We start from the raw sequence: 23,464 nt of genomic DNA, 5'->3' as shown, positions 1-23,464 counted from the left end.
GAGTGACTGAAGAAACAGACTTTATTTTATTCTTTTTTTTTGAGACAGGATCTTGTAGTATGTCTCAGGCTGGTGGCTTTGAACTCACTGTGTAGTCCAGGCTGGCCTTGAACTCATGCAGTACTCCTGCCTCAGCCTCCCGAGTGCTAGGATGACAGGCATGCACTGCTATACTTGGCTTTGAAAGCTTGACTGTGGTAACTGACTCCTTCCTGTTGACTGGCCAAGTTGGGTATCCTGAGTAGAAATTTGTCTTTCTGTCTTGCTTCTCCAGCCGCTGGTCACTTAATCCCATGTCTTCCTTTCAGCCTTGGAACAAGAGGTCCACAGGGTTTGGACGTCCAGTGTGTGCAGGGCGAGGGCTGCCTCCCAGGGACAGTCTGCTCTGGGACCCTCAGCCAGGCGCTCCCCTCCCAGCCTGCCTGTGTCACCCTCTCACTACTGTCCCCCTCTTTCCCTGCAGATGTCAAGCCCTCCAACATCCTGGTCAACTCCCGCGGGGAGATCAAGCTCTGTGACTTTGGGGTCAGCGGGCAGCTCATCGATTCCATGGCCAACTCCTTTGTGGGCACCCGGTCCTACATGTCGGTATGCACAGCAGGGCCATTCTGAGGCTGTTGGTTTGGTGGAGACGGAGCTGCCACGTGAAGCCAGTCTTGTGCTGGGTGCTGGGTTGGGGATAGAGGTGACAGGAGGCCGGCAGTATCCAGGGTCAGTGTCTGTGAGATGACCTCAGCCTGTCACAGGGCTGGGCAGCATGTAACTGGGGCTTTAACTGATGAGGAGAGAATATACTATCCCAGCCTGGCTTCATCTAAAGGGCTCTAGTCCCAGCTGCCCCGGCTCCATGCCTGATTGTCCCCATGCTTACTGCTTCTGGGCAGAAACTGACTGCTGACTCCTTCTGCTCTCTGTGCCCCTAGCAGCCAGTGGTCCTCTAGGCTCCTTAGCCTTTCCATGGTTCCTCCTCCACCTCCCTGTTGTCTCCCAGTCACCTGATCCTGCTGGCCCCCACCCTACCAGAGCACTTGGTAGCTGTCCCCACGCCTGCGAACTGTGTGGAGCAGAGCCAGCACTGCTGATGTTGAAAGCCTGGGGACTGATGTGGGACTCAGCAGGGACGGGGTTGGTGAGGGTCTGGCACGATGTGTGCAGACCCCCCTGCAAGTGGTGGCATGTGGTAATGGGGAGGGAGGCTGGACGGGCTGGTCTGAGCAGAGATGGCTGGAAGGAGGGATGGGAGGAAATTTGTTGGTCTCCTTTGAGTGGTCAGGTGCTCCCTCCTGTAAAGACAGTGGACTGATGCACAAACCTGGCTTCAGGGAAGAGCTGTGATCTCACAGGGTAGGGCTGGAGCTAGTTGCCCCACCCTGTGTGCAGGCTCCTTCCTGGCCTGTCCTTCCTGCTGACTCTGGTTCCTGTCACAGCCCTTATAGTGTGGCCATCCTGCATATGCCCTGCCCTCTGTTGCCAGCTCTGAAGCCCCACATCAGTGCCTAGGCCTGGTCCTTACAATCCAGGGTTCGGTGGTTGGGTTTTCGTGGTTAGGTGGTCAGTCCAGAGTAGTCCAGGGTTAGAGTGAATGACAGATCCTCTGGTAGAAGTTCATTTAAGGTCTAAATAAATGTCCTGTGGTCCGAGTAGGGGTTTTTATAGTGTCCTTGAAATGCATGCGCTACCTGAGGCACTGTAATGCTTGGTACAAATGATGCTTCCAGATAACCTGTGTACCTGGTTCTCTTTGACTCTTCCCACGAATGTCAGCTCATCTTTGCTCCATTTGCAGCGTGCAGCATACGTTTTCATTTGCCTTTACTTCCTAGATGCCAGTGAGCAGGGTGGGTAGTTTGTTACGTTACTACTAGCAGCAGCCCATCTCACAGAGAGGAAACAGGCTTAGGCCCCAGGAGCTTCCCAACCCCAGCTTTCTTGGCCTCGGACCCTTTGTTCCTCTACCCATTTGCCACCCATGTTTCGTAAGCTTTATATTTCAGCCTCAGGCAAAAAGATGAACCTGTCACACTAGGCTTTTTGGACAGGCAGCCCTGCATCTGGGTCAGGCAGGGCAGTGCGGCTGTGGGCCCCCAGCCCCCAGGTGCCAGCCCAGGTGACTGACTAGAGTCTCTTGTCTCTTCTGCAGCCAGAGAGACTGCAGGGCACACACTACTCAGTGCAGTCGGACATCTGGAGCATGGGACTGTCACTGGTGGAGATGGCGGTTGGGAGGTACCCCATCCCCCCTCCAGATGCCAAGGAGCTGGAGCTGGTGTTCGGGTGCCAGGTGGAAGGAGATGCAGCTGAGATGCCGCCCAGGCCCAGGACCCCCGGAAGACCCCTGAGCTGTGAGTGGCTACTGTGCTTCCAGCTCGGGATAGAGTTTTACCTTCTGGCTTTGGAGCGGCTGGGTCCCTGCATCTTCTGCCAGCCCTGTCTCTCTGTTTTGTTTTGAGGATCTTGGTATGTAGTAGAGGCTGGCCCTTAACTTGTGGTGGTCCTCCTGCCTTAGCCTCTCTGGTGCTGGGGTCATAGGTGTGCTCCCCACACCTGGCTGTGCCCGTCTGGATGCCAGGCTGCGGTCAGGAACGGCGGGGCAGAGGTCAGCAGGTGTTGGTGGGAAGTGACTGCTGGGCCAGCTGCCTCCTGCCATTTGCTGAGTGCCTGCTTGGTTCCAGGTGCTGTGCGTGGCAGTTATATCAGTCACTTTTTAATTATGACATTGTGTGGATTCATTTTTTATTGAAATTCATGTAACATAACATTGACACTTTATAGAGTTGAGTTGGGTGTGGGGGGTACATACCTGTAATGCCAGCTCTCTGTGGTCCTAGGTTTGAGTCCAGCCTAGGCTGGTGTTGCTCAGTGCGGAGGCCCTGGGTTCATTCCCCAGGTGTGCATGCACATGTGCACACACATACATGTACACATGCACACATACATGCACATGCAGCCGTGAGTTCTGTGGTTTGTAGTGTTCTCCTCTGTTATGTAGCTGTCTCTTGTTCTCTCTAGAACATTTCTGTCACCTCAGAAAGAACCTCCAACCAAGGCCACATGCGGGCTACCTGCCTCAGTGATAAATATGTCTTTACCTGGATGATGTCCCCCCAGGCAGTTGGCGTGTGGAGGGGGTACAAGGGGACCTGTGGGGCTGGTGGCAGTCCTGGGGAGGCTGAGCTTCTGGTCCTGATCTGCTCTCACCTCTCCTGTCACTGTAAGGAAGGAAGATGCACATGAATCACTGCCCATTTCGCTTTAAACACCAGTGCGCTGCTTCAGCAGTCAGCTGACTCGCTGAAGCGTGCAAACCTAGAATGTGGCAAGCCCAAAGTGTGTGAGGCTATTGGGGGCCTGTGTCCTGCTTGTTCTCCTGTGCTTTGCCTCCTGATGACATGTAGCCACCTGTCTGTTTCAAGTGTTTTTCTTCTTTTTATGAAACCTGTAGCATATGGAATGGACAGCCGGCCTCCCATGGCGATTTTCGAGCTGTTGGATTACATAGTCAACGAGGTGAGGACGGCTGCTAGGTTTGAAAGTTTCTGTGCTGCTTTTTGAAGACACTCCAGGGAACTGCACTGCACGGGGATCAGTGGCTGTTTTAGAAAGCGCCCTTCACCTCTGGAAGGGCTGGGCTGGGCTGGTGCAGGGTTTAGCAAGAGACAGGTGGCTCAGTCTGGGAAGGGACAGGTTCTGGTGCACTTGGAGGCAGCTGGGCCCCTGGCTGGCTGGAGTCTTAGATACAGGGTAGCACCCCAATCCTGTCTTCCTCAAGACTTTCTTACTGTTGCATGAAACCAGACCTAACAGGCTCATAAAGGTCCCCTAGTACACTATAAACTCAACAACGAAAAGCCTGGTTTGCCTGGAGGGCGCGGTGTGCTAGCGAGTTAGCACACCCGGAATCCACATCGCTGTGCCAAGTACGCGGATAGAGTGAGGCAGAGCCCTGTGGAGGGAGGGGGTGTGGGGGACGTGCGCGGCCACCCTGTGAGTGATGGCACAGTGTTCCCTGCACTGCACACACGCGCGCTGCTACTCGGTGCCCTGAGTGCACAGGTGAGGAAACCGAGGCTCCCTGGCAAACATCTGCTCAGGGCCTTCGCCCCTGCTGTCCTCTTCCTTACTACCTGTGGGCCCCGGACACAGCCCTCCCTGGTCTGGAACCTGTCCCTTCTACTTCAGCAGCAAGGATGGCCTGCAGGGCACTTGGTGCTGAGTGGTTTGTGGTCAGACCTCAGACCTCAGATCAGGACAAGACCTTCATTCAGCAGAGGAGATGAGGCCAGGCTTTTTAGTAAGAGGTGTCAGTCCTTGTTTCTTGAGATGGGAATTTCACTGTGTTGTGCATACTGGCCTGGAACTCCTCCTGCCTCAGCCTCCCCTAGAACTGAGATTATAGGTGCAAACTGCTGCACCAAGCTAATGTTTCATTTTGTTGATTTGAGTTTCCACATCAGAGTGGTGTCATCCTAGGCCCTGTTAGAGGTCAGCTGCTCCCAGTGAAGTGATGCACAGCTCCAGGCCCAGGTCACAGTGGACGTGCATTTCCTGGAGCCATGCAGTAGAGCATTGCTGTCCTTGCATTGTGTATTAGGAAGGCAGGTCTGTGGCTGCAGCCATGTCCTCTCAGGCCTAGCCTTCTGCCAGATGGCGCTTTATTAACACCCCCTCCCCCAGCCTCAGCTGCCTGGTGGTGTGCACATCCAGTGGCTGCTCCTGATAGAAACTGCTGGTGACAGCTCCATGCCAGCCACCCTGTTAGAGCTGTGGTAGAGGTCAGTGGGCACACGTTCCTTGTTTCATAAGAATAAACAGAACCGAGGCATGCAGAGGAACGGGGATTTATTCAGTCATCAGACAGTGTGCTTTCAGCTCTCACCGCGCCTTGAGACAGCCGCGACTTTGTAGGGATGGCACTGCCGAGGCACAGCAGGGTGGCTGGGCAGGGGATGTTGAGGAGGGCAGCTGGGCGTTTTTCACACCTCCCCTGTGTTTGCAGCCACCTCCCAAACTGCCCAGTGGAGTCTTCAGTCTGGAATTCCAGGACTTTGTAAATAAATGGTAAGTGTGCCCCTTCTCTGGCAGGGGACCGGGGGCTCTTGGTGGAGCTTGCGTGTTTCATGTGCCTGGCATATAGAAGGCCCTGGGTTCACTCCCAGCACCACAAATAAGTCAGAAATTACACAATAAGTCAGAAATTCCTGCCTCATTCCTGAGACCACCAGTTTCGCTTCTGCTGGGCACAGTGTGCCGGGCACTTCCTCCAGCTGCTGCCACCAGAGCTTTGTTGCCAAGTGCTGGGACTTAGGCCTTGGACTATGGCTGCTGCTTTAGTGCCTGTTCTACAGGGGTGGCTCTTTGTGGGGAGGGGCAGGGTCTCCTTGTGTTTCCAGGCCAGGCTCCAAATCTTCCAGCCTCGGGCTCTTAGGTGCAGGCCAGCCCCTGGCACCTTACTGGACCTGCGATTGCAGACCAGTGTGAACCAGAGCTGGCGCAGCCCGGAGCACTCATGACCTGTCTTCCTTTCAGCTTAATAAAGAACCCTGCGGAGAGAGCAGACTTGAAGCAGCTCATGGTAAGGCCATTTGTTCCAGACTCTCCCCGTGCCTGCTTCTGCACTTGGTCTCCTCCTCAACCTTGGCCTAAGGCTTCTGGGCTGGGCTGCAGGGTTTCCAGCAGAGCTCTCTGCTTCTCTGTGTATCAGTCTGCAGGAGCTGGGGACCCTGCTCCTGGCTGATGGAGGGGCTGAGAACGGCCCTGTGGGCCCTACCTGGCACTGACAGGCTCCTGAGGCACACTCTGGCCGCCTCTGTGTACTGCCTTCCGTCTGCCCAGCACAGAAGGCAGGGCCACATGGTCTGCATGGGTTCTACTGCTGCTCGGCTGTGAGCCTGTTTCCCCTCTTGGTGGCCCTTATAACCCCATGTCCTCTCCCTGTGCTCACACACAGGTTCATGCCTTCATCAAGCGCTCTGATGCTGAGGAGGTGGACTTCGCAGGTTGGCTCTGTGCCACCATCGGCCTTAACCAGCCCAGTACCCCGACCCACGTGGCCAGCATCTGAGCTGCGGCCCGGCCCAGACGTGCTCTGCCAGCAGCCGCTATGCTCTGGCCTCTCCCTCGCTTCTCTTCAGACGTGCGTTTCACCTCCGACCAGGGTGCAGACACAGCATGTGCCAAGCTGTATTTGTGTTCCTTTTCAGTCTTTATTGCCACCGTGTCACCCGAGTGGATTTGCTTTGTGCTTAGGGCTGTTTGTGCTGATGATCACACACACGCAGAGCTGAACAGTGACACTTGGTGATGTGGTTGTCACTGTTCTCACTCCATGTGGCTGGCCTGTTGCCTCCAGTGTCTCCAGACTTGGGGATGTCTGGTGGCACTTCCCCTGCCAGGGCATCTCCTCAGCAGAGAGGGAGGCCTCTGGGCCCTTGTCCTTGGCAGTGCAAGTGACGCATGCTGTGCTGCTGTGACTTGAGCATCCTCAGAAAGTGGACATTGTGTTCATTTTTTTGCTTTTGGTGTAGAATTCAGGAATTTCCTCAAAATCTAGCCAGAGCCCCTCACTGCCATGGGAGCTGGGGCTTCACCAGTCTATACCTGGTGATCTGGAGACTTTGGGTCGGGTCTGTATTTATTTTTAAATATGCCATGTGGGTACTTAGTGGTATGTGTCTCTTTAGGTTTGGACTAGTGTTTCTAAAAGAATGGATTTATTTTGAATGTCACAAATGGATCAAGGCATTAAATGTGTCAGATTTCTACCTTCTTCCCAATCCAAATACCAATGCTATTGTAAACAATGTGTATAGTGCCTAAAGATTGTATGAAGATCCTTTTAATCACTTTAATCCAGATGTTTAACAAATCTAATCTCTTATTCTAATAAATATACTGTCAGATTTTAAAAAGGACAAAAGCTATTTCTCCTTTGTGGTGGGCTTCTTAGTCTCTCCAATGTAAAAGTGACAAGTGTGCCAGGCATTGTTGCAGGGTGACCAGGAAGAGGCCAACGGCCTCACGGCCAGGGTCAGGGCAGTGACAGCATCCTGGGATTCCAGGCAGCACCCTTCTCTGTCCCCAGCATTCCAGGGCCAACTTTTCCCTGCTGTCTGTTTATCCAGGTGAGAGTTGAGGAGTCTGAAAATCCCAAAGCGTTTCTCACATGTGCCTTCCTTTCATTACCCTGCTGGCTCCAGCTGAAGTTCCTGAAGGCAGGCACTTCAGCCGCCCCTCCCAGGGACAAGTCCTTCAGGGCCACCATCAGGCCTGGGAGGTGGCAGTGAAGCCCAAGGATGAAGCTATGTCCTACAGCCACTGGGGTCCTATCCTGCTTTGCAAAATGGCTTCTAGAACTTAAGAAACATATGGGGCTGCGTGTTCAGTTTCTCTGCTCTTTTTTTTTTTTCGTGAAAGAAGAGGCAGGTTTTAGAAAACCAAAGCCTTTTTGTATGTAGAATTAAAGCTCGGCAGTCCTGACATCCTGACACTCTGGATGCTGAAACAGGAGGATCACCGTGAGTCTGAGGCCACCCTGGACTACACAAAGAAACTCTAGCTAAAGAATAACAAAGAGAAAGCTAGTTTCATTTAAGAAGAAAACTAGAACCTGGGTACTGTCTTGACTAAGTAGTCACCCTTAAGCTGCCAGAGTGATGGATACTGCTGGGATTCAGGGACAAGCCAGCCGTTCTGACTCAACACGCGAACCTACGGTTTTCCAACAGAAACATTCAGGCTGAAGTGAAAAACCTATGCCCTGCATCTTACTAATGAAGACAGGGTGCCACCCGTGCTGAAAATGTCTTAAATGAACAAACTGGACCCGATGGAGTGGCATAGGCTTTAACCACAGCTACGTGGGAGGCTGATGCACGGCGACTGCCCTGGGCAACCAGGGAGCCTGGTTCAAAATAAAAAGGGTTGGGAATGTAGTTCAGTGGTTCAGGTTCCATCCCTAGCACCATAAACAAAACAAATGAACCATATCCTTACTAGGATTACTGTAATCTAACACCAAGATTTGAATGCTTGCTTGGTTGGTGCCTTTGAGGGATGTTTAAAATTTTCTACTCCTAGGCAGTGTGATGCACTTCTGTAATCCCAGCCCTCGGGAGGCTGAGGCAGGAATGCTGCTGTGAGCTCAGGGTCAGCCTGGGCTACATAATAAGACCGTTTCAAATAATTACTTCTTTATTCACTGTCCCAAAGTATTATATTTTGAGACTCAAAAGTTTTTTTCCAGTGATTCCTACCAAGAATGATCTTATTTTTGAGAATGATGCTCCGAACATGTCTTGCAGTGTTCTGATTTGTCCTTGTGAGATTCTATTCTCTTTTTTTGGTACCAGGGATTGAACTCATGACCTCGTGCTTGCCAGGCAGGCATGGTGAGCCAAATTCCCAGCCTAGATTCTGTTCTCAAACCTCCTTCTATTGAAACATTTGTTTGTCTTTTTTGTTTTTATCGGTACCAGGGATCAAACTCACGACTGCCTGCTTGCAAGGCAGGCGCTTACGCCGCTGAGCTAAATCCCCAGGCCCTAATTGAAACATTTGTAACAGTGGTTTTTTTTTTTTGTTGTTGTTTTGTTTTTGTATACAGGATCTCACTATGTAGCTGAGGCTGGCTGTGAACTTGGTGACCCTCCTGCCTCAGCCTGTGGTAACAGGTGTGTACCACTGTGCCTGGGTCTAATAGTTTTAAATGGTACCTTGTTGGGCCCCTTGTAACACCCGCTTTACAGGTGGGAAAGCCACAGCTGTACAGTGGCAAGGACAAGTGACCCCCCCAACCCACACTTACACATTTCAGAGATCACACTCCTTTCCTTTACATGTAGCAGTTCCCTGTAAGAACAGCTTATAGGGACTTTGAGGAAATGTGGACTGGCAAAATAAAAACAGTGTGCTTATGTTTTTCCTGAACAGCATATTCTGTGGAGGGTCTTGGGTATTTTACTTGGCACTTCTGTTGCTTGGGCAGAGGGATTTAAGTGACTGTGTGAGTAGAAAAGGACAATATATATAGAAATTAATCTCAACTTTTTTTTTTTTTTGGAGACAGGGCCTTGCTCCATGGTTCAGAATGGCCTTGAACCGTGTAGCCCAGGCTGGCTTCAAATTTGTGGCAATCCTCCTGCCTCAGCCTCCTGAGTATTGGGATTAGAGGCGTGCACCACTGTGCCTGGCTAAATCTCAACTTTAAATACCAGTCTCAACAACTCTTCCTTTATAGCTGTCATCTCTTTATTACAAAAACTCAACCTCTCATCCATAGGCATCTATTTTTTTTTGCATCTATTCTTTAATGGCACATTTCTCCTGTGTCAGAAGTGGGTCTGCAGCCTTCTGTTATACTCGGAGGAAGAATTGCTGCTCTGTGTCTGGAAGCCGGCAAGCTCCGGGACAGCTGCTGACCGGTAATTCATTTAAGCACCTTTTTCCAGCACGGGTTGTGCAGCATAGGAGCAGTGTGTCAGGAGTGGGGGTGGCAGCCTGTGCCCCCTAACTCACTTGGTTTTTTTCTTTTTTTTTTTTTTCAGTACCAGGAATTGAACTTTCGCCGTGGTGCTTGCCAGGCAGGTGCTGTGCAGCTGAGCTATATCCCTGGCCTTGACTGCTTTTCTTAATACAGGCATTATTCCTGGGAAGCCAGTTTGTTTTTCAGCCCAGCCCTTCTTTTTCCAAGTGCCAGACTTCCTCAGTTGTATTTCAGAAGACATTTGTCTGTGACAAGCAACACTGAATCTCACCAGATTACACTGTACTATCGAATGGCTGTGTGTTAAGACAGCATATCTCTCCTTTCCCACACCAGTTTCTCCTCAATGCCAGGGACTGAACCCAAGCCTCACACATGTGAGGTAGGCGCTTACCAGGGAGCTGCAGTCTCAGCCCAGATTCTGTCATTGAGTCACACATGCCACTCTGAAGCTGTCTGAACACACACCTCCTCCCATAGTTCTTCTCAAGTAGGCTGAAGGCCCATGCAGGGTGATCTCTATGAAGAAAGTGTCTGTGACCCTGAAATTGAATTTCCGTAATTAATTCAGACTCCTGTCCCAGTCAGGAATCTGATTCCTCCTCTTCTTCCTCCTCTTCCTCCATCATATTTGGCCGCATGCTCAACTCCAGCGCCGTCTGGTTGATGGATGCTTCATTGTCAACATGCACCAACACCTGTGTTACCAAGGACATCAGAGATGAGGCAGGATACTGGCTTCAAAGCAGCCAACTCTTCTTCAGATAGTTTTCACATTTTTATGTTTATTAGCCCATGGTTGCAGCCCATAATGATTCTGTTCATCATGGGGAATCTGTACATGTACACAACACATCTGAATTCTTCTTTTGTCCCCTCCTCATTTGCTCTATCTCTTGGTCCCCGCTTCCTTAAAGTTCTCCATTTTTTCTCCCAGTTCTTTCATTCGTCCCTTTCTCCTCCAACTCTCGTTCCCCCTTTCATTTGAAAAAGATCTCCTTACTGCCTCTTTCACTTTGTACTTCGTTTGTACTTTGGGTTTCTCATATGAGAGAAACCATGTGATACTTATACTTTCGTGTTTGATTTTAATATTATAGTCTCAAGGTTTATCTATTTACCTATGAATATTTCCAGTATAAACAACTAATAGAGAGTAGCCAGCTAATCAGACTTGAAAATTCTGATCGAAGGCTGCAGCCTACCATCCTCAGGGCCCTGGGTTTAATCCCCAGCATCCTGGCACTTCCCAGAGTCCTCTGGGTTTGGTAATGTATTTTACCACAATTTCTGAAAAAGCAGTAAGGATCAGAGCAGGCTTTGCATTCTCTCCTGGGTCTGTACTTGATGGGGCTTACATCCTGTGTCTGTTCAGGTGCCGGGTGAGAAGACACCTTCCCATCATCCCCTGTAGAGCTGATCATTGACCGGAGGGCCAATTCTTCAACCTAGGAAAATAGTGAAGGACACCTTCCTTAGTACAGTATTTCATTGGGCTCATAAAGCAATTTCCTTGGGATGCAGTAAACAGCAGGTATCATGGTAAGAGCAGAGACTATAATGGTTATGCTGTTGAGGGTTGGGGTTTGGCTTTCCTTGCCTTTTAAGGAGATGAACAAAGACTTAAGGAACCCCTTTTCCTTGGACTGTCCAGGTGTTCCAGTTAAATCACAGCTTCTATTCTCTTAGACCTAACAGCTCTCAGAAGATATGCAAGTGTACCATTAAAAAGCCAGGTGTAGTTGGGAGCGGAGGTGCAAGCCTGTAACCCCAGCACTGTGGGAGGCCAACACAGGAAGACCTCATTTCAGCTTAGCCTGTCTCAAAAAACAAAAAAAAAAATCATACACATACAATAAAAGGGCTGGGGCTGGGGATTTAGCTCAGTGGCGTTGCCTGCCTGGCAAGCAGGAACTTGTAAGTGCGATCCCTGGTACCAAAAAAATAATTAAAAAACACAAAGGTCTGGTCTTATTGCTCAGTGTAAAGGTCCTGGGTTCAAGTTACTTTCTGGCTGTACAGAGGGCACTGAATTTCATAGACCTGAACTTATTTACAGTGATAAGTGAAGCAGGAACAGGAAATGAAGGTATTGCCTGGAGGATGAGTGATTCTGAGTTTTACGAGGGCATCAACTCAATAATCAGTTATTTGTGGGGCTACTTCTGCAATTATTACTACCCTGAGGGAAAATGCTCATTATTTCGACGTCACAGTTACAGAACCTTCATTTTTCAGCTTACAAAGGGATTATAAAGATCCTCAAAAAGGATGCTGAGATTATCATCTTGGAAATGGTTGCTCAAATCATAGTATCAAAGAATACAAAGTGGACATTCAAACAGAGAGTCTGCAAACAGCTGTGTTCAATGATCCAAAAACATTAATATAGTCAGCTATTTAACACCCCTAAACACACTTGCTGTTATATCCGTTAGAGCTCTTTTTTTTCCCCTCTCTTTTTTACAACAAAATTTACACATTTTGGCTTTTGTTACTCCTTAGTTCTTATTACTTTTTTGGGGGGGAGAGAATAAATTCCAATATGGCAAAACAAAGCTGTCAGTCAAAACCAAGGATAGACATAGCACATGATGTAGAACAGAGTACAAGGTTATCAACAATGGTTATCAACGTTGTCTCTTGCTTCCTTAAAAAGAATTGTCTATCTCATTAGATATTATAAAGCTGGACAAAACAGTAGAGAACAAGACCAATAAAACTTAGGCATTGTAAACATTACAGGACTTCCAAAGGAGACAATTGTTAAACCTGAATGGGCATCTAAGTGAATCTTACTGCCTTCAAAGTTACGTGTACCCTTACACCGCTTTGTTTTGTGTTTTTCTCTTTTTCCTCTTAAAAAAAAGGATGCTGATCAGAGATCAGGGACCATGCTACCTTGGCTGGATCGCCCACAGGTAGAGAAAGTGGGTCTAAGTTCGACTCCCAAGCCACGGGTTCAGCAACTGCTCCGAGAAAAACTACAGGGAAGTCTGGGACAAAATTCACAGGGCCCAGTATTTCCGTTCCAACACGGAAGGATGTGAAAAGTCCTTTCCAGTCAAGCGACAGGGGAACCACCCCGAGTGCTCAGGGGCTGCGGAGGGCGCGGGCGGGGCAGGGCGGAGCGCATTCTCCGCACGGGGGCCGTCAGTATTCGTATGGCCAGGGCGGCAAACAATTCCCGGATTTCGAGGGTCAGAGGGTGCTCAGCTGCTTCTGCTAGGGGAAGTTTAAACCTACAGATAGGGGCCGCGAGGGACGGGCGAGTTCGGAGGCAGCGGCAGCGGGGAAGCAAGCGCGCCGGAGGGCAGGGTTCGTGGGAGACGGTCGCGCAAGTCCAAGGGAAGGTGGCGGGTTCACCTTGAGGCGGTTCAGCTGGTCGTGGAGGGCTGCCTTCAGCCGGAGCAGCGTCTCCTCCTCCTTGCGTAGTTCCTGGAGCCGGCTCAGCATGGTCGCTTAGCACGCCTGCTCCCCAGGATCCCGGCGCCGAATGATGACGTACGTAGCACCGCCCACCAGAATTCCGGCTCAGCGGCCACTTTGGCAGAGGCGGTTTTTTCCGGTGAGCGCTGTGGCTTGTTAGCTTTGCTGGGGGTTCACTTTCCTTGCGACAAAACGTGTGGACGCCTAAGTGATGTTTGCTAAAGCACAGAACCTGACTAGTCCCATTAGAGGGAACGGGGTTTACTGCGGTGCCGGTCGGCCCACGTTCTTTTGGGTCCAGTCTGCAGCGGTGACGATGGAGGCAACTTCTAGAACAAAACCAGGGGCCCAGACTCCAGGGAGGTACACCAGGGCCTTCTCATGGCCTCAATATTCTCGTTTTTGGAAGACTGCAGTAGGCTGATGACCGCGGGCCCTTACTTGAGAACCCAGAACTGGACCTGGCATTAGTTGCTGGCCGGCCCCACTCAACCCGTTTATTTAAATTGTCTTTTTCGTTTTTATGGGTACCAGGGATTGAACTCATGACTGCCTGCCTGCAAGGCAGGCGCTTATGCCGCTGAGCTGAATCCCCAGTCCCTCAACCCGTTTCTTACTCTGCCAACGACTCGCAGTGACAGCATGAGCCAATTGCACTGGCAAGACTCACAACAGTAGGGAGCAGAAGCCACAGGGCAGTTTAGGGGCACATGTCATTTGTAGTTCTTTTCCTCAATTATGAGTAACTCACCCATCTGGCAGGCTAAACTACAACATCCATGAACGTTGCTTCCAGGACTTTTTCAGCATGGCACTAAATGTCAACACATTGGTAACATGTCCAGCTGGTCTATCAGGTAACACACTTTTGGGTACCATGGAACTTTTAACGCAGCACCTTCAACTACAGAGTATCTGCGCCCTCTTGAGGTCACTGCGAATATCAAATACTCATGAACTTCAAAAGCTTGCAGGCCAAGATCTGAAGAGCACCTACATTTAACTGAGTCATTTTCAAAAGGTTTCCAGCGCTGGTGTTTGGAGGGTCCCTCTTCCATTTAATGGGAGAACCAAATGTACATTTTGCTACAAGTATGGTATGGTGCAAATTAAAGGCTGGAATTATGTGTGGTGGCAACTTGGCAGGTAGTCCTGAAGGAGGATGTCTAAGAAAAACTGGATTTGAAAGAGAACAAAGTATAATTTAGAAAATGTTTTAATGAAGATTCATACAACAGCGACATTTCTCACTGCCTTTTTGAACAGGTCTTTATTCAAAATAAGCTGTCCAAATTTATGTCACCTGTATGGGATTTGAGTTTATGCAGCAGGCTTCTTTTCTTCAGCAGGTTTTTTTTCTGCTGGTTTCTTGGCAGCTGCCGGTTTTTTCTTCACCAAAGACTTCTTCAAGGGCTTCTTGGGAGCCCCAGTCTTCTTTTCTTTCTTCTCTTCTACAGGCTTCTTGCCAGCAGCCTTCTTCTCTTCCAATTTGGCCGCACGTGCAGCTGCTTTAGTCACACGAATTTTGTGCTGCAACAAATTAGGTAGAAAATTAAGAAAATTTTAAAATTTTTCTTTTTGACCTATCACAGAGCAAACGAACACCTACATTCCTGGCCTGCCGAAGAATGGTGTTCCGGCGCATGGTCTTTGCATATGGGTTCAGCTTCAGCATGATCCTCAGGTTCTTCAGAGGATTCTTCTTTAGGACTCTGCGATGAATCTTCTTGCTGTGAAAGGCAGACAATGTACCAACATTTGATTTCCATTATGCACAATGCTGAAACAGTAATTTTATGAATTACAATTCTATGAGAAGAATTCTATAGTAAGTGCCCAAAGTCTACCGTGGTGCTCGCAGGGCTCTCTGGATCTCTGGACTCTTCAAGATCCTGCTCAGGTCTGTATTGATCATCTTGTGCATTGGAAGGCTGAGGGAGAGATTGATAATGGGTCTGAATCCTCCCTTTTTAGAGCTAACAAACACGAACCTAAATAGTTTTTAACCATTGAATTCTTCAGAACTCCCAAAGAATTTCCCCTATGTTCCTTATACAACAACACTGCAGAATATGTACAGCACAATGCAGCATGCTATATCAGAAATGTAAAACACAACCCAGCATTTGAAGTATGCAAACCGCTTCTCAATGTCCACATGCGGCTTAAACACACACACAGCCTGTGTATGAACATGAGAACACTCACTTATAGTGACTCTTGAGGGTAGCAGCTTTACGCCAAGTGCCATACAACTCATCTAACTTCCGGAAAGCACTTTCAGTCCAGATGCAGAAACGCCCCACATGCCCACCGGGAGCAAGCTTCAAAATATTCAGCTTGCTTACATTCAGCAGAGTAATGCCTTTAAAGGGAAAAGAGAATTAGGAAGGCTCACAAATCATCTTTATGGCTGAAGTGCTACTTAAGGTATGGAAGGCCTATATGATGTGTGAAGTTTCAAAATCAATGGTACTGCAATTCATTCAGCCAATGTCAGAACTTCCGCAACGTCATCGAATTCAGAAACACGGACCATGAAGTGGAACTCATCATCAAGGCTGAGTGTGTGAGCACCATACAGAGAAGCAACACAAATGGGAAGACTCACCCGGGATGTTTCTGAAGGCCTTGATGATACCGTTGTCTTCATTATAGATGATGCAGGGGCCTTTGCGCTGGATCCGGCGGCGGTTTCTCATCTTGCCCTTGCCAGCCCGCATTCGCTGAGAGGCGTAGACCTACAAAGCCAGTAGCTCTGATATTAGGGGCTGATCTCAGCAGTTGAACCAAGTTGAGATTGGTTAAAAAGCTCTCACTATTGCACGCTATGCTGAGCTGTCCTCTATCTGCTAGTTCTACACTCCCAAGCCAACTAACCAAATCTACAAAAGAGACACTCTGAAAAGCACCATGTCTGTAATGGATGTGTATACCTTTTTTTCTTGCCATTATTCTCTAGACGGTACAGCATAACCTACCCAACTGTAAATATGCACAAGGACCTACCTTTTTGATATCATTCCAGGCCTTAAGTTTCTTCAGAAGCAAAACTGCCTCTTTAGTCTTCTTGTAACCTTCAACTTTATCTTCCACCACCAAAGGAAGTTCAGGAACTTCCTCAATTCGATGACCTGATAAAGTCAATTGAAGACTGACCTCGTTATCTGAATGTTTTTGAAAAACTTAACACTTGAGCAATAACCCACAAAAGCAAAATGACATGCGATTTACTATATCAGAATTTCCACAAATATCATGTGTTTCAGAAACACGGACCAATATGTGGAATTTCATCATTTTCAGTTTAAAAATGCCACAAGAAACATAAGGGGAGTTTAAAAGGAAGAATTTCGCTTTAAGCTACATTCCTTGCTAGTGATAGGCACTTTACAGCAGGACACCATGGGATGAAATCACTACTCTGATGCAGAAAAACCATCACCAACCTTTTGACATGACCAGTGCTGGTAAAGCCGAGGCAGCCAGGGCCGAGCAGATGGCGTACCGCTTTTGAGTTGTGTTCACTCTGCGGTGCCAGCGGCGCCAGGTTTTGGTTGGTGCAAACATGCGGCCCCCTCGACACATCTGTTTTCTTAGTTAAGAATCATACTTAGTGTAGCTTAGGAATTAGATATCTATTATCTTGCTCAGTAACAAATTTCGTCAATCTTCTGAACCAGCTTACTGACAGCAGGCAACTGTCGCTGAGAACAGAGTAAGACGCAAATTACAACATCATTGCAAGCAGCACTTCCCTATGCGAATCCCTTAAAAACATCTTTTTACTGAGGACACTAAGCATTCTGGACACAGATGCTGCAGCACATGTTAATATGAACCAGCCCCGTTCCAGCCTGCTAAATTCCACAAGCCACAACCAGTCTCATGAAACAAAGGATACATTTCCAAAGGCACCCTGGCCAGAGCGGTGCGTTCCACCACCACGAACTCTGGGAATTCGGGCCACAGCTCTGCCAGTCCCCCAAGACTCAGCACTGGTCTGATGACCTAAAATTGGGAAGAAAAAGCTTTTAGCTGTGTAGTTGCCCAAGCTATGACTTATGCATGGTAACAGACAGCATCAGAGCATCCAAGAAAATCATGTGGTTCAGAAACACGGACCAATGGAGTGGAATCTCATCACGACTGTGAATGGGCCTTAAAACACCATCCCGAGAAAAATGCAAATCCATACCTGCTAATTCGCTGACAGCATAGGGCTGCCGGTTGTTTTTCCGCAAATTGGTGTGAACAAAGTTCACAATATCTGGTCGAATGGGAGCCTTGAACACAGCAGGCAAAGTGACATTTTTGCCGGACGACTCTCCCTTTTCGGAGTACACTGATATCAGGGGACGAGCACAAGCCTTGGAGGGGAAAGAGACACATATGAGAAGCAACTCTCCGGGTTCTGTCAAATGTTACACAACACAGTACGGTCAGGTGAATGCTTAAAGTCGAAACATCAGTCAAACACCTAAGCTACAAATTCCACTAGCAGGCCTGTATTAGTTCCTCAATAAACTCTTACACTCGAAACACTTAGAATTTCACCAGGTCTTCACCTGAAGGCCTCCCCTAGAATTATCTTCGCATGCTTCAGGCCGCTTTCTCTCATCACTGTTTAGAAATGAACCACTGCCTCCTCTCCAGCTGTACAAGTCTCCACATTTAGCACGGCTGAACGCTGCTACTCTACTAGGTGTTTACTCCAGCTCAGCAGCGATCGGCTCCGTCCACTCTACCGGAGCGCTGCACACAGAAAAGCCGTGCTGGGCGCTGGCTGAGAACTCAAAACACTTATGGCACCGAGTAAAACAATTCTTAAAGGGAAAAGAATCAGAAAGCTTCAGCATAAAGTTCCAAAGCTATGCAGGCAAAGATCCAAGGGGGAAATTAACAATGATCTTTTACAACAAACACTGCAGCTTAAATGAACGAGTATCTTTACAGACAACACACCAATATGCAAGGCCCAGGCATCCTCTCTAATTCGGTCTTAGGCCCCAAGGTTTTCGTTTCCCGCAGAACCACACTTTCTAAGGTCGGAGGGCAGCCAGGACCCTAAAGGTCTCCGCCAGAGGTCCCGGGCTTCTCCGATCACTTTCCAGCGGCCCGGGCCGGGCCCCCACGTTGCGTCTAAAATGGCTGCCGTGCCGCTCCACAACCCTGCTCCCCGCCAGCAGCATACGCCTTTGGCATTCATCTCTTTCTCCCGCTGGCGTCTTCGCCTTCAGACTTCGTGTCCTGAACCCTGCATCCTTCCCTACTGGCCCCAGGGTCAGAGAAAAGTCCAGCCAAGCAAGGAGCCACTCACCATGGCGGGGAGAGAAGGCCACGCTCCTCTCGACCCGGCGGCTCCTACAGGAAAAGGAAGTGCCTCGCACTGCCGCCCTATATGTATCCTTCACCTCGTTTCCCCATAGGGCCCCGCCTCGGATCCTACTCAGACCCGAAAATATGCCCTAAAATGCTCTAAAAACACAAAAGGCCGTACTGTTTTTTTATATGTAGAATAAAGCACGCAATTTATTTCCCACTACGCTAATAAAGGTTTATAAAGGAGGGACTCTTTTTCGCGGACTAATCCGCAGGGGGCGTGGCCAAATCTCGCGAGACGAGTCACCTGTTCCCACAGCCCGCCGTTTATTTTAACTTTTTTCCTGATGAGAATAAGAGACTATTGGAACAGGAAATATAACTGGGTGCTCTTAGAGAAAAACTTTTAACTTTGAGGACAAACAACTTGTTGGCTGTGGAAGTAGTTCCGGCGGGGCGGGGTCACGGCCTCTGACGTCAGCGTCCCGGCGCTCAATTCAGTTTGGCGGTCCCGGAGCTCGCTGCTGCTAGGGCGCGATGTGGGCGCGGACGAACCGAGCGACGGAGGAATTTTACGCTCGCCTCCTGCAGTGAGTTGTCGACCTTACTGTCGCCCAGGGACCAAGAACAGCCCTTGCCCCTCTGGATATCCCGGTCCCCGGACCAGGTCTTTTGCTATACCCTGAGGAGTTGCGCTTTGCCAGCTTTCCGGGTCTGGGAGTTAGAGAGGACGGCTGTGTTCGGATGTGGGGAGACCTGGGGGAGGCATTGGAGAAGACGACTGCCTTATCACCTAGGTACCAGGTGACAGGTGTCTAGTGTGCATCTGCTCATGTATGCACTGGCGATCGGTAGAGGCCCCTCCCAGGGTGTGGAAATCTAGATATTTCCTTTAGCTTCTTCACCTGTAAATCCTTGTTGCCCCTCTTTTGTTTTGTTTTCGATATTGGAGACACAGTCTTGCTGTGTAGCCTAGGCTGGCTTCGAACTCGCGGCGACGAACTCGCGGCGATCCTCCTGCCTCAGCCTCCTGGGTGCTGAGATTACAGGAATGTGCCACCAGGCCTGGCGACAAAGCGACTTTTGTGTCAAGGAGTTTTTGTGCTCAAAAATGACTACATCTCAGCCAAACTAAGATCAATTTATGGGGTGACAAGCAGGAAAGTCTGACTTAGAAATTGATCCTGTAGGAAGCTGGAGTATGCTCCATTAATTGTAACTTTAAGCAAAGACCTTCTTTAGAAAAGCGTGAATAGCTTATTCCTGGGCAAGAAAGTCCCGCCAATCTCACCAGGACTTTGTTTTGTTGGTCCTTGGGTACTGGCCTTAGGCAGTTTGTCCTCCAGCAAATCTCTGGCCATCTGTATCACTGTGAGACCACTCTCCGCCCGGCCCTCCCCTGAAAGGCCAGTGTCACTCTGAGATGTCTTCCTGTTGGGGCCTCAACATCATGTTTTACAGGAGCCTTTTGTCAGGTTAGCAAAATGACACCAAAACCTTAGAAAATGGGACCTCCACCCATCCACACCAGTGTGGAGGGCTCGTGATTCATTCTCCACAAATCTGTTACCTCCTTGCTTCAGCCGTGTTGCCCAGGGTGGCCTCGAATTGTGACTTTCCTGTCTCAGCCTCCTGAGTGCTGGGACCTCCTTATCAACTGCTTAGTTTTTTGTTGCATAATTTTGTATTGAATTAGTACTCTGTTGATAAGATTTTGTGTAGATTCTCGCTAGTTCCCAGTTATTTCATGGTGTTACTAGTCTTTCTTTCCACTGGGAAGCTTCCTAAGTTTGTCTGTTAAATGAAGCTTCACTTGGGATGTCAAAGTCACCACCACAAGACTGGATTAATTTTTCCTCTAAACCTACTACTCCTGAACTCTGTCTCTGAGTTAAGATTTCCAGATCCAAGACTGCAATTTCCTTTCTTTCCTTTGCCCCACGTTCCCACTTCCCTCCTCAGCCCTTTCACTCTCCTCTCTACTGGTGCTCTGAAGCATGTAAGGTTATTCACCGCTGTTGGCTGTCCTCCTTCTTTTTACCCTCCACCTTCCAGCCACTGAGCTGTTTCTCACTGAAAATCTTGTATTAAGTTTTTCTGGACTTGCTGAATAAAGCTCAAGCCCTGTAGCTAAATCTCCACCCCAGCTTCCGTACAGTGCTTGTCTCTGCCTCAGTAACTGCTTTACTCCAGTTAAGACTATGTTTCAGTTTGATATCTTCAGTATCTACTCAGGGGGCCTGCCCTGTAGTCCATAGGATTGTTGAATGACTGATTAATGTCCTTGAGTTCTATGTAAAAATCAGACATCTTTGAAGAATAAGTCACAATCTTGTGTTCCATGGTACTCCAGTTTCTACCTCAGCTGGCCGGTCTGATGGCAGGTGAAGTAGACATAGATGCTGTCCTCAAACAGTTGGATCAAGTTGCTTCAGCGACTAGAGATACTTTTCTTTTTCAGAGTGTAGATCAGGCTGGTTGTATATGTTTGTATTGCATTTTATATATTAATAAGTTCACATGCTTTGGAATCCCTATTTTAAAATTTTCTTAAATGATAATTATTAAATGACATCCTGGAGCTTGTGCCTGCTTTTTATGTTTGCTTTTTTGAGACAGGGTCTCACTAGGCAGCTCAAGCTGTCCTTGAACTTGCTGTATAGCCAGGCTTGAGGAGAGCCTCCTGCCTCAGCCTCCTAAGTGCTGGGATTACAGACATGTGCTACCATGCCCGGCTCTTGCTTACATTTTTAAAAGAAAATGTTCAACATAATAAAATGTACTGATTGTTTTTAGTAACAACTCATAAAATGGAGGATAAATGCTTCCAATTTAGTTATAAAATCTAACGCCTGAAACTCTTTAAGTAACTTCTCAGTGGTTTCCCATGGATTCCAAAGCAGAGCAGAGTGTAGTGGTTTTTACTTAGAGTCATGGGGCATGGAGACTGAGGCAGCAGGATTGCCATGAGTTCAAGGCCAGCCTAGCCTACAAAGTGAGTTCAAGGCCAGCCTGGGCGGCATAGTGAAACCCTGCCTCAGAAACACAAAACGAAAACCCAAAAAACAGTCTTGAAGCAGATTATATTTTAATATTAATTGGTGATGTGTTTGAAAAGACAGAAGAGTACAGACAGGCAACCTAATTTTCTGTTGCTTCTAAAAAACCTCTGATAGCTGGGCATGGTGGCACATTTGTCATCCCAGCATTTGTGCTTAGGAGGCTGAGGCAGGAGGATAGCTCTGAGTTTGAAGCCAGCTTGTGCTCAGAGTAACTTCAAGGCCAGCCTGAACTGCATAGCAAAACCCAGTCTCAAAAAGGACAAAAATAAGTAAATGAATGAATAATTCTTATACCTAACAGTAAGTGACAGCATATTAATCTCTGCCATAGGTGGATTTTTTTGAGACAGTGTCTCACTAAGCAGTTCAGGGTGACCTTAAACTTACTCTGTAGCCCTTGGCCTTGAACTCAGAGATCCTTCTGTCTCAGTCTTCGCCACCACTCCCAGTTCCCACAATTTTTTTGTTTTGTTTTGTTTTTCTCCTCTTAACCTAATTTCCCCCGTTTTCCACCTATGTCTTAGGACCTCCGTAAGTAGTTTGCTTTTTCTTTTTCTATTCATACCGTGCAGAGGGAAAGTACTAGTTATCCTGTGAGTTTAAATAAAAATGTGTGTTTCTATGTTTCAGGGAATTTAATGAAGGAAAGAAAGGAATCTGTAAAGACCCATTTATCTATGAGGTATGAACAGTTTATTTGGTTTTAAAATTCAATCCTAAGATTGAGGGGTTTTAAATCAGGTTTATTGATGTGAATTTATATACATTAAATATTACCCGTTTAGGGTACAGTTCTGCAGATTTTGACAAATACCTATAGTCTGAAAATTTTCTCATTGATGATTATGAACAAGCAAGATTGCTTTAAATAGTATATATTTATTAAGCATCTGAAATGTGCTAAGTGTTTCATAAATAAACTCATAGTTGGGGAGGTTATTAATGAAGTATATGAATTATGCATTATAGGATAAGCTGTAGAGTAATAATCATGAATGATTTGAGTTAATGTCCGTGTATATCCCCCTCTGCCCCTCTTTCCTTCCCCTCGTCTCCTTTTTCTCCCTAAGCGTATCTTATATATGTTTATATGGATACTGTATATTTAAAATCAATAAGAAAAAACCATAACTAATGGAAGAATAGGCAAAGAACATGAGTGAGTAATTAAGAAGGAAAATGTAGATTCTTTCACTGAAGTCTCATTAACCAGACTCAAGAGTGAAATATATCCAGGTAAATTTGTTAATCCTACCTTATGTCGATTCTGGCTGTGTGACATCCCAGTTGGTTTCCCAGAGCTGCTGCAGCAAAGTGTCACAGATCAGACAGTGGAAGACGGCAGAAATTCTTTCACAGGTTGGAGATTGGAGGTCCGATCCATGTGTCCTGAGAACTCTAGGAAAGGGGCTCTCGCAACCTCTCCTGGGTTTTGGTGGTTTCTGGTGATTTGATGCTGTCCGGCTTAGAGTTCCAGTGGTGCTTGCCCTGTGTCTGTCTCTGTCTCCTTAAAAGTATAGCAGCTGTTGGTTCTAGGGCTCCCCCAGATTCAAATTAGTCCTTCTCTTAACTGGATTATATTTCTGAGGACTCTTATCTTTGAGTAAGGTCACTTTACAGGAACTAGGGGTACGGGCTTTACCTGTAGGGGGCCTTAGTTCAACTCACAGTAAGTGAAACTCAGAGGCGTTATAGACAATGCAGTATCCTTGCCCACCTGAGGTTAGTATCTAAATGCTTCAGAATCCAATGAAGATATCAAATAGATTCCAATAAGGAGGTACACTTATCACCAATAAACATTTTATAAAATATTGTTCACTTTTATTAATGATCAAATAGGTGACACTAAAATACTCTTTTTGGGCCAGCCATGATGGCATATGCCTATAATGCCACCACCCAGGAGACTGAGGCAGGAGGATCACCATGTGTTCAAGACCAGCGTGGGCTACATAAGTGAATTCAAGGCAAGCCTGAACTACATAGCAACATCCATAGCAATTTCCAAAACAAAACAAAACAAAAAAAGAAAAAAAAAGCTTGTTCTGTGAGATAGAAAGATGAATGATGAAAATACTGAAGTATATTGATATAAGTGATGGGAATGAAAATATGTGGGTATGACATGTTTGAAAGGCAATTTGAGAGTATCAGTGTGGTGATAAGT

The 23,464-nt window shown here is 47.8% G+C and overlaps 4 protein-coding genes and 4 non-coding genes across 12 annotated transcripts in view; 2 read left to right on the top strand and 6 right to left on the bottom strand.

Annotated features, from left to right (window-relative positions):
• Map2k1 (mitogen-activated protein kinase kinase 1) overlaps nt 1-6,916 on the top strand; it is a 55,805-nt gene extending 48,889 nt beyond the window's left edge. For all 3 annotated transcript variants that reach the window (XM_003463476.5, XM_013145450.3, XM_063243294.1), the window contains exons 6-11: nt 464-588; nt 2,141-2,342; nt 3,443-3,507; nt 4,997-5,058; nt 5,527-5,572; nt 5,948-6,916. In XM_003463476.5, the coding sequence (XP_003463524.1) occupies nt 464-588; nt 2,141-2,342; nt 3,443-3,507; nt 4,997-5,058; nt 5,527-5,572; nt 5,948-6,061 (614 nt within the window). In that variant the 3' untranslated portion in view covers nt 6,062-6,916. The remainder of the gene's footprint in view (nt 1-463; nt 589-2,140; nt 2,343-3,442; nt 3,508-4,996; nt 5,059-5,526; nt 5,573-5,947) is intronic.
• Nucleotides 6,917-9,224: 2,308 nt separating this feature from the next.
• Snapc5 (small nuclear RNA activating complex polypeptide 5) lies at nt 9,225-13,961 on the bottom strand. 2 transcript variants are annotated; one of them, XM_063243295.1, is made up of 3 exons: nt 12,728-13,961; nt 10,840-10,929; nt 9,225-10,179 (listed from the first exon to the last, which is right to left on the bottom strand). In XM_063243295.1, exons 1-3 carry the CDS (start codon nt 12,935-12,937, stop codon nt 10,066-10,068), a joined length of 414 nt encoding a protein of 137 aa, XP_063099365.1. In that variant the 5' UTR covers nt 12,938-13,961; the 3' UTR covers nt 9,225-10,065. The 2 variants fall into 2 exon arrangements, with proteins under 2 accessions (XP_063099365.1, XP_003463523.2); XM_003463475.5 differs by having other exon boundaries at nt 12,848-13,961.
• A 147-nt stretch (nt 13,962-14,108) lies between these two features.
• On the bottom strand, nt 14,109-18,384 carry Rpl4 (ribosomal protein L4). Its single transcript, XM_003463474.5, has 10 exons — nt 18,231-18,384; nt 17,109-17,280; nt 16,815-16,921; nt 16,360-16,498; nt 15,920-16,044; nt 15,522-15,651; nt 15,119-15,275; nt 14,758-14,841; nt 14,520-14,640; nt 14,109-14,440 (listed from the first exon to the last, which is right to left on the bottom strand). Exons 1-10 carry the CDS (start codon nt 18,231-18,233, stop codon nt 14,231-14,233), a joined length of 1,248 nt encoding a protein of 415 aa, XP_003463522.4. The 5' UTR covers nt 18,234-18,384; the 3' UTR covers nt 14,109-14,230.
• On the bottom strand, nt 15,403-15,471 carry LOC111755120 (small nucleolar RNA SNORD18). Its single transcript, XR_002789705.1, has one exon. It is a non-coding gene; the product is annotated as a small nucleolar RNA SNORD18 (small nucleolar RNA).
• Nucleotides 16,145-16,215, bottom strand: LOC111755130 (small nucleolar RNA SNORD18). The gene has a single exon (XR_002789714.1). It is a non-coding gene; the product is annotated as a small nucleolar RNA SNORD18 (small nucleolar RNA).
• Nucleotides 16,558-16,656, bottom strand: LOC111755122 (small nucleolar RNA SNORD16). Its single transcript, XR_002789707.1, has one exon. It is a non-coding gene; the product is annotated as a small nucleolar RNA SNORD16 (small nucleolar RNA).
• LOC111755121 (small nucleolar RNA SNORD18) lies at nt 16,991-17,062 on the bottom strand. The gene has a single exon (XR_002789706.1). It is a non-coding gene; the product is annotated as a small nucleolar RNA SNORD18 (small nucleolar RNA).
• Nucleotides 18,385-18,565: 181 nt separating the features above from the next.
• The window catches only part of Zwilch (zwilch kinetochore protein), a 32,552-nt gene continuing 27,653 nt past the window's right edge, over nt 18,566-23,464 (top strand). Inside the window, exons 1-2 of one of the 2 annotated variants that reach the window (XM_063243314.1) lie at nt 18,566-18,822; nt 21,925-21,976. In XM_063243314.1, coding sequence (XP_063099384.1) covers nt 18,770-18,822; nt 21,925-21,976 — 105 coding nt within the window. In that variant the 5' untranslated portion in view covers nt 18,566-18,769. The remainder of the gene's footprint in view (nt 18,823-21,924; nt 21,977-23,464) is intronic. The other variant, XM_003463473.4, reaches the window with a different exon arrangement.

Source organism: Cavia porcellus, unplaced genomic scaffold, assembly GCF_034190915.1.
Source record: "Cavia porcellus strain 051 isolate PalLab524CR breed Dunkin Hartley unplaced genomic scaffold, mCavPor4.1 scaffold_37, whole genome shotgun sequence".
Taxonomy (NCBI): Eukaryota; Metazoa; Chordata; class Mammalia; order Rodentia; family Caviidae; genus Cavia; species Cavia porcellus.
Note: the sequence above shows the minus strand (reverse complement) of the source record. Positions and strands in the feature narration are given on the sequence as shown.

Bases quoted from the DNA above. Each gene is read 5' to 3' on its own strand.
- Snapc5 (XM_063243295.1), bottom strand. From the start codon at position 12,937: ATGCTGAGCCGGCTCCAGGAACTACGCAAGGAGGAGGAGACGCTGCTC. The intron at 10,930-12,727 runs GTAGGTTTAAAC...CTATTTTCCTAG, and splicing joins GTCCCTCGCGGCCCCTATCT to GTTGAAGAATTGGCCCTCCG. The intron at 10,180-10,839 runs GTAAGCCCCATC...TTGGTAACACAG, and splicing joins CACCTGAACAGACACAGGAT to GTGTTGGTGCATGTTGACAA.
- Rpl4 (XM_003463474.5), bottom strand. The intron at 16,922-17,108 runs GTATGGATTTGC...TCCCAATTTTAG, and splicing joins TGCTGTCAGCGAATTAGCAG to GTCATCAGACCAGTGCTGAG. The intron at 14,641-14,757 runs GTAGACTTTGGG...TGCCTTTCACAG, and splicing joins AGAGCCCTGCGAGCACCACG to CAAGAAGATTCATCGCAGAG.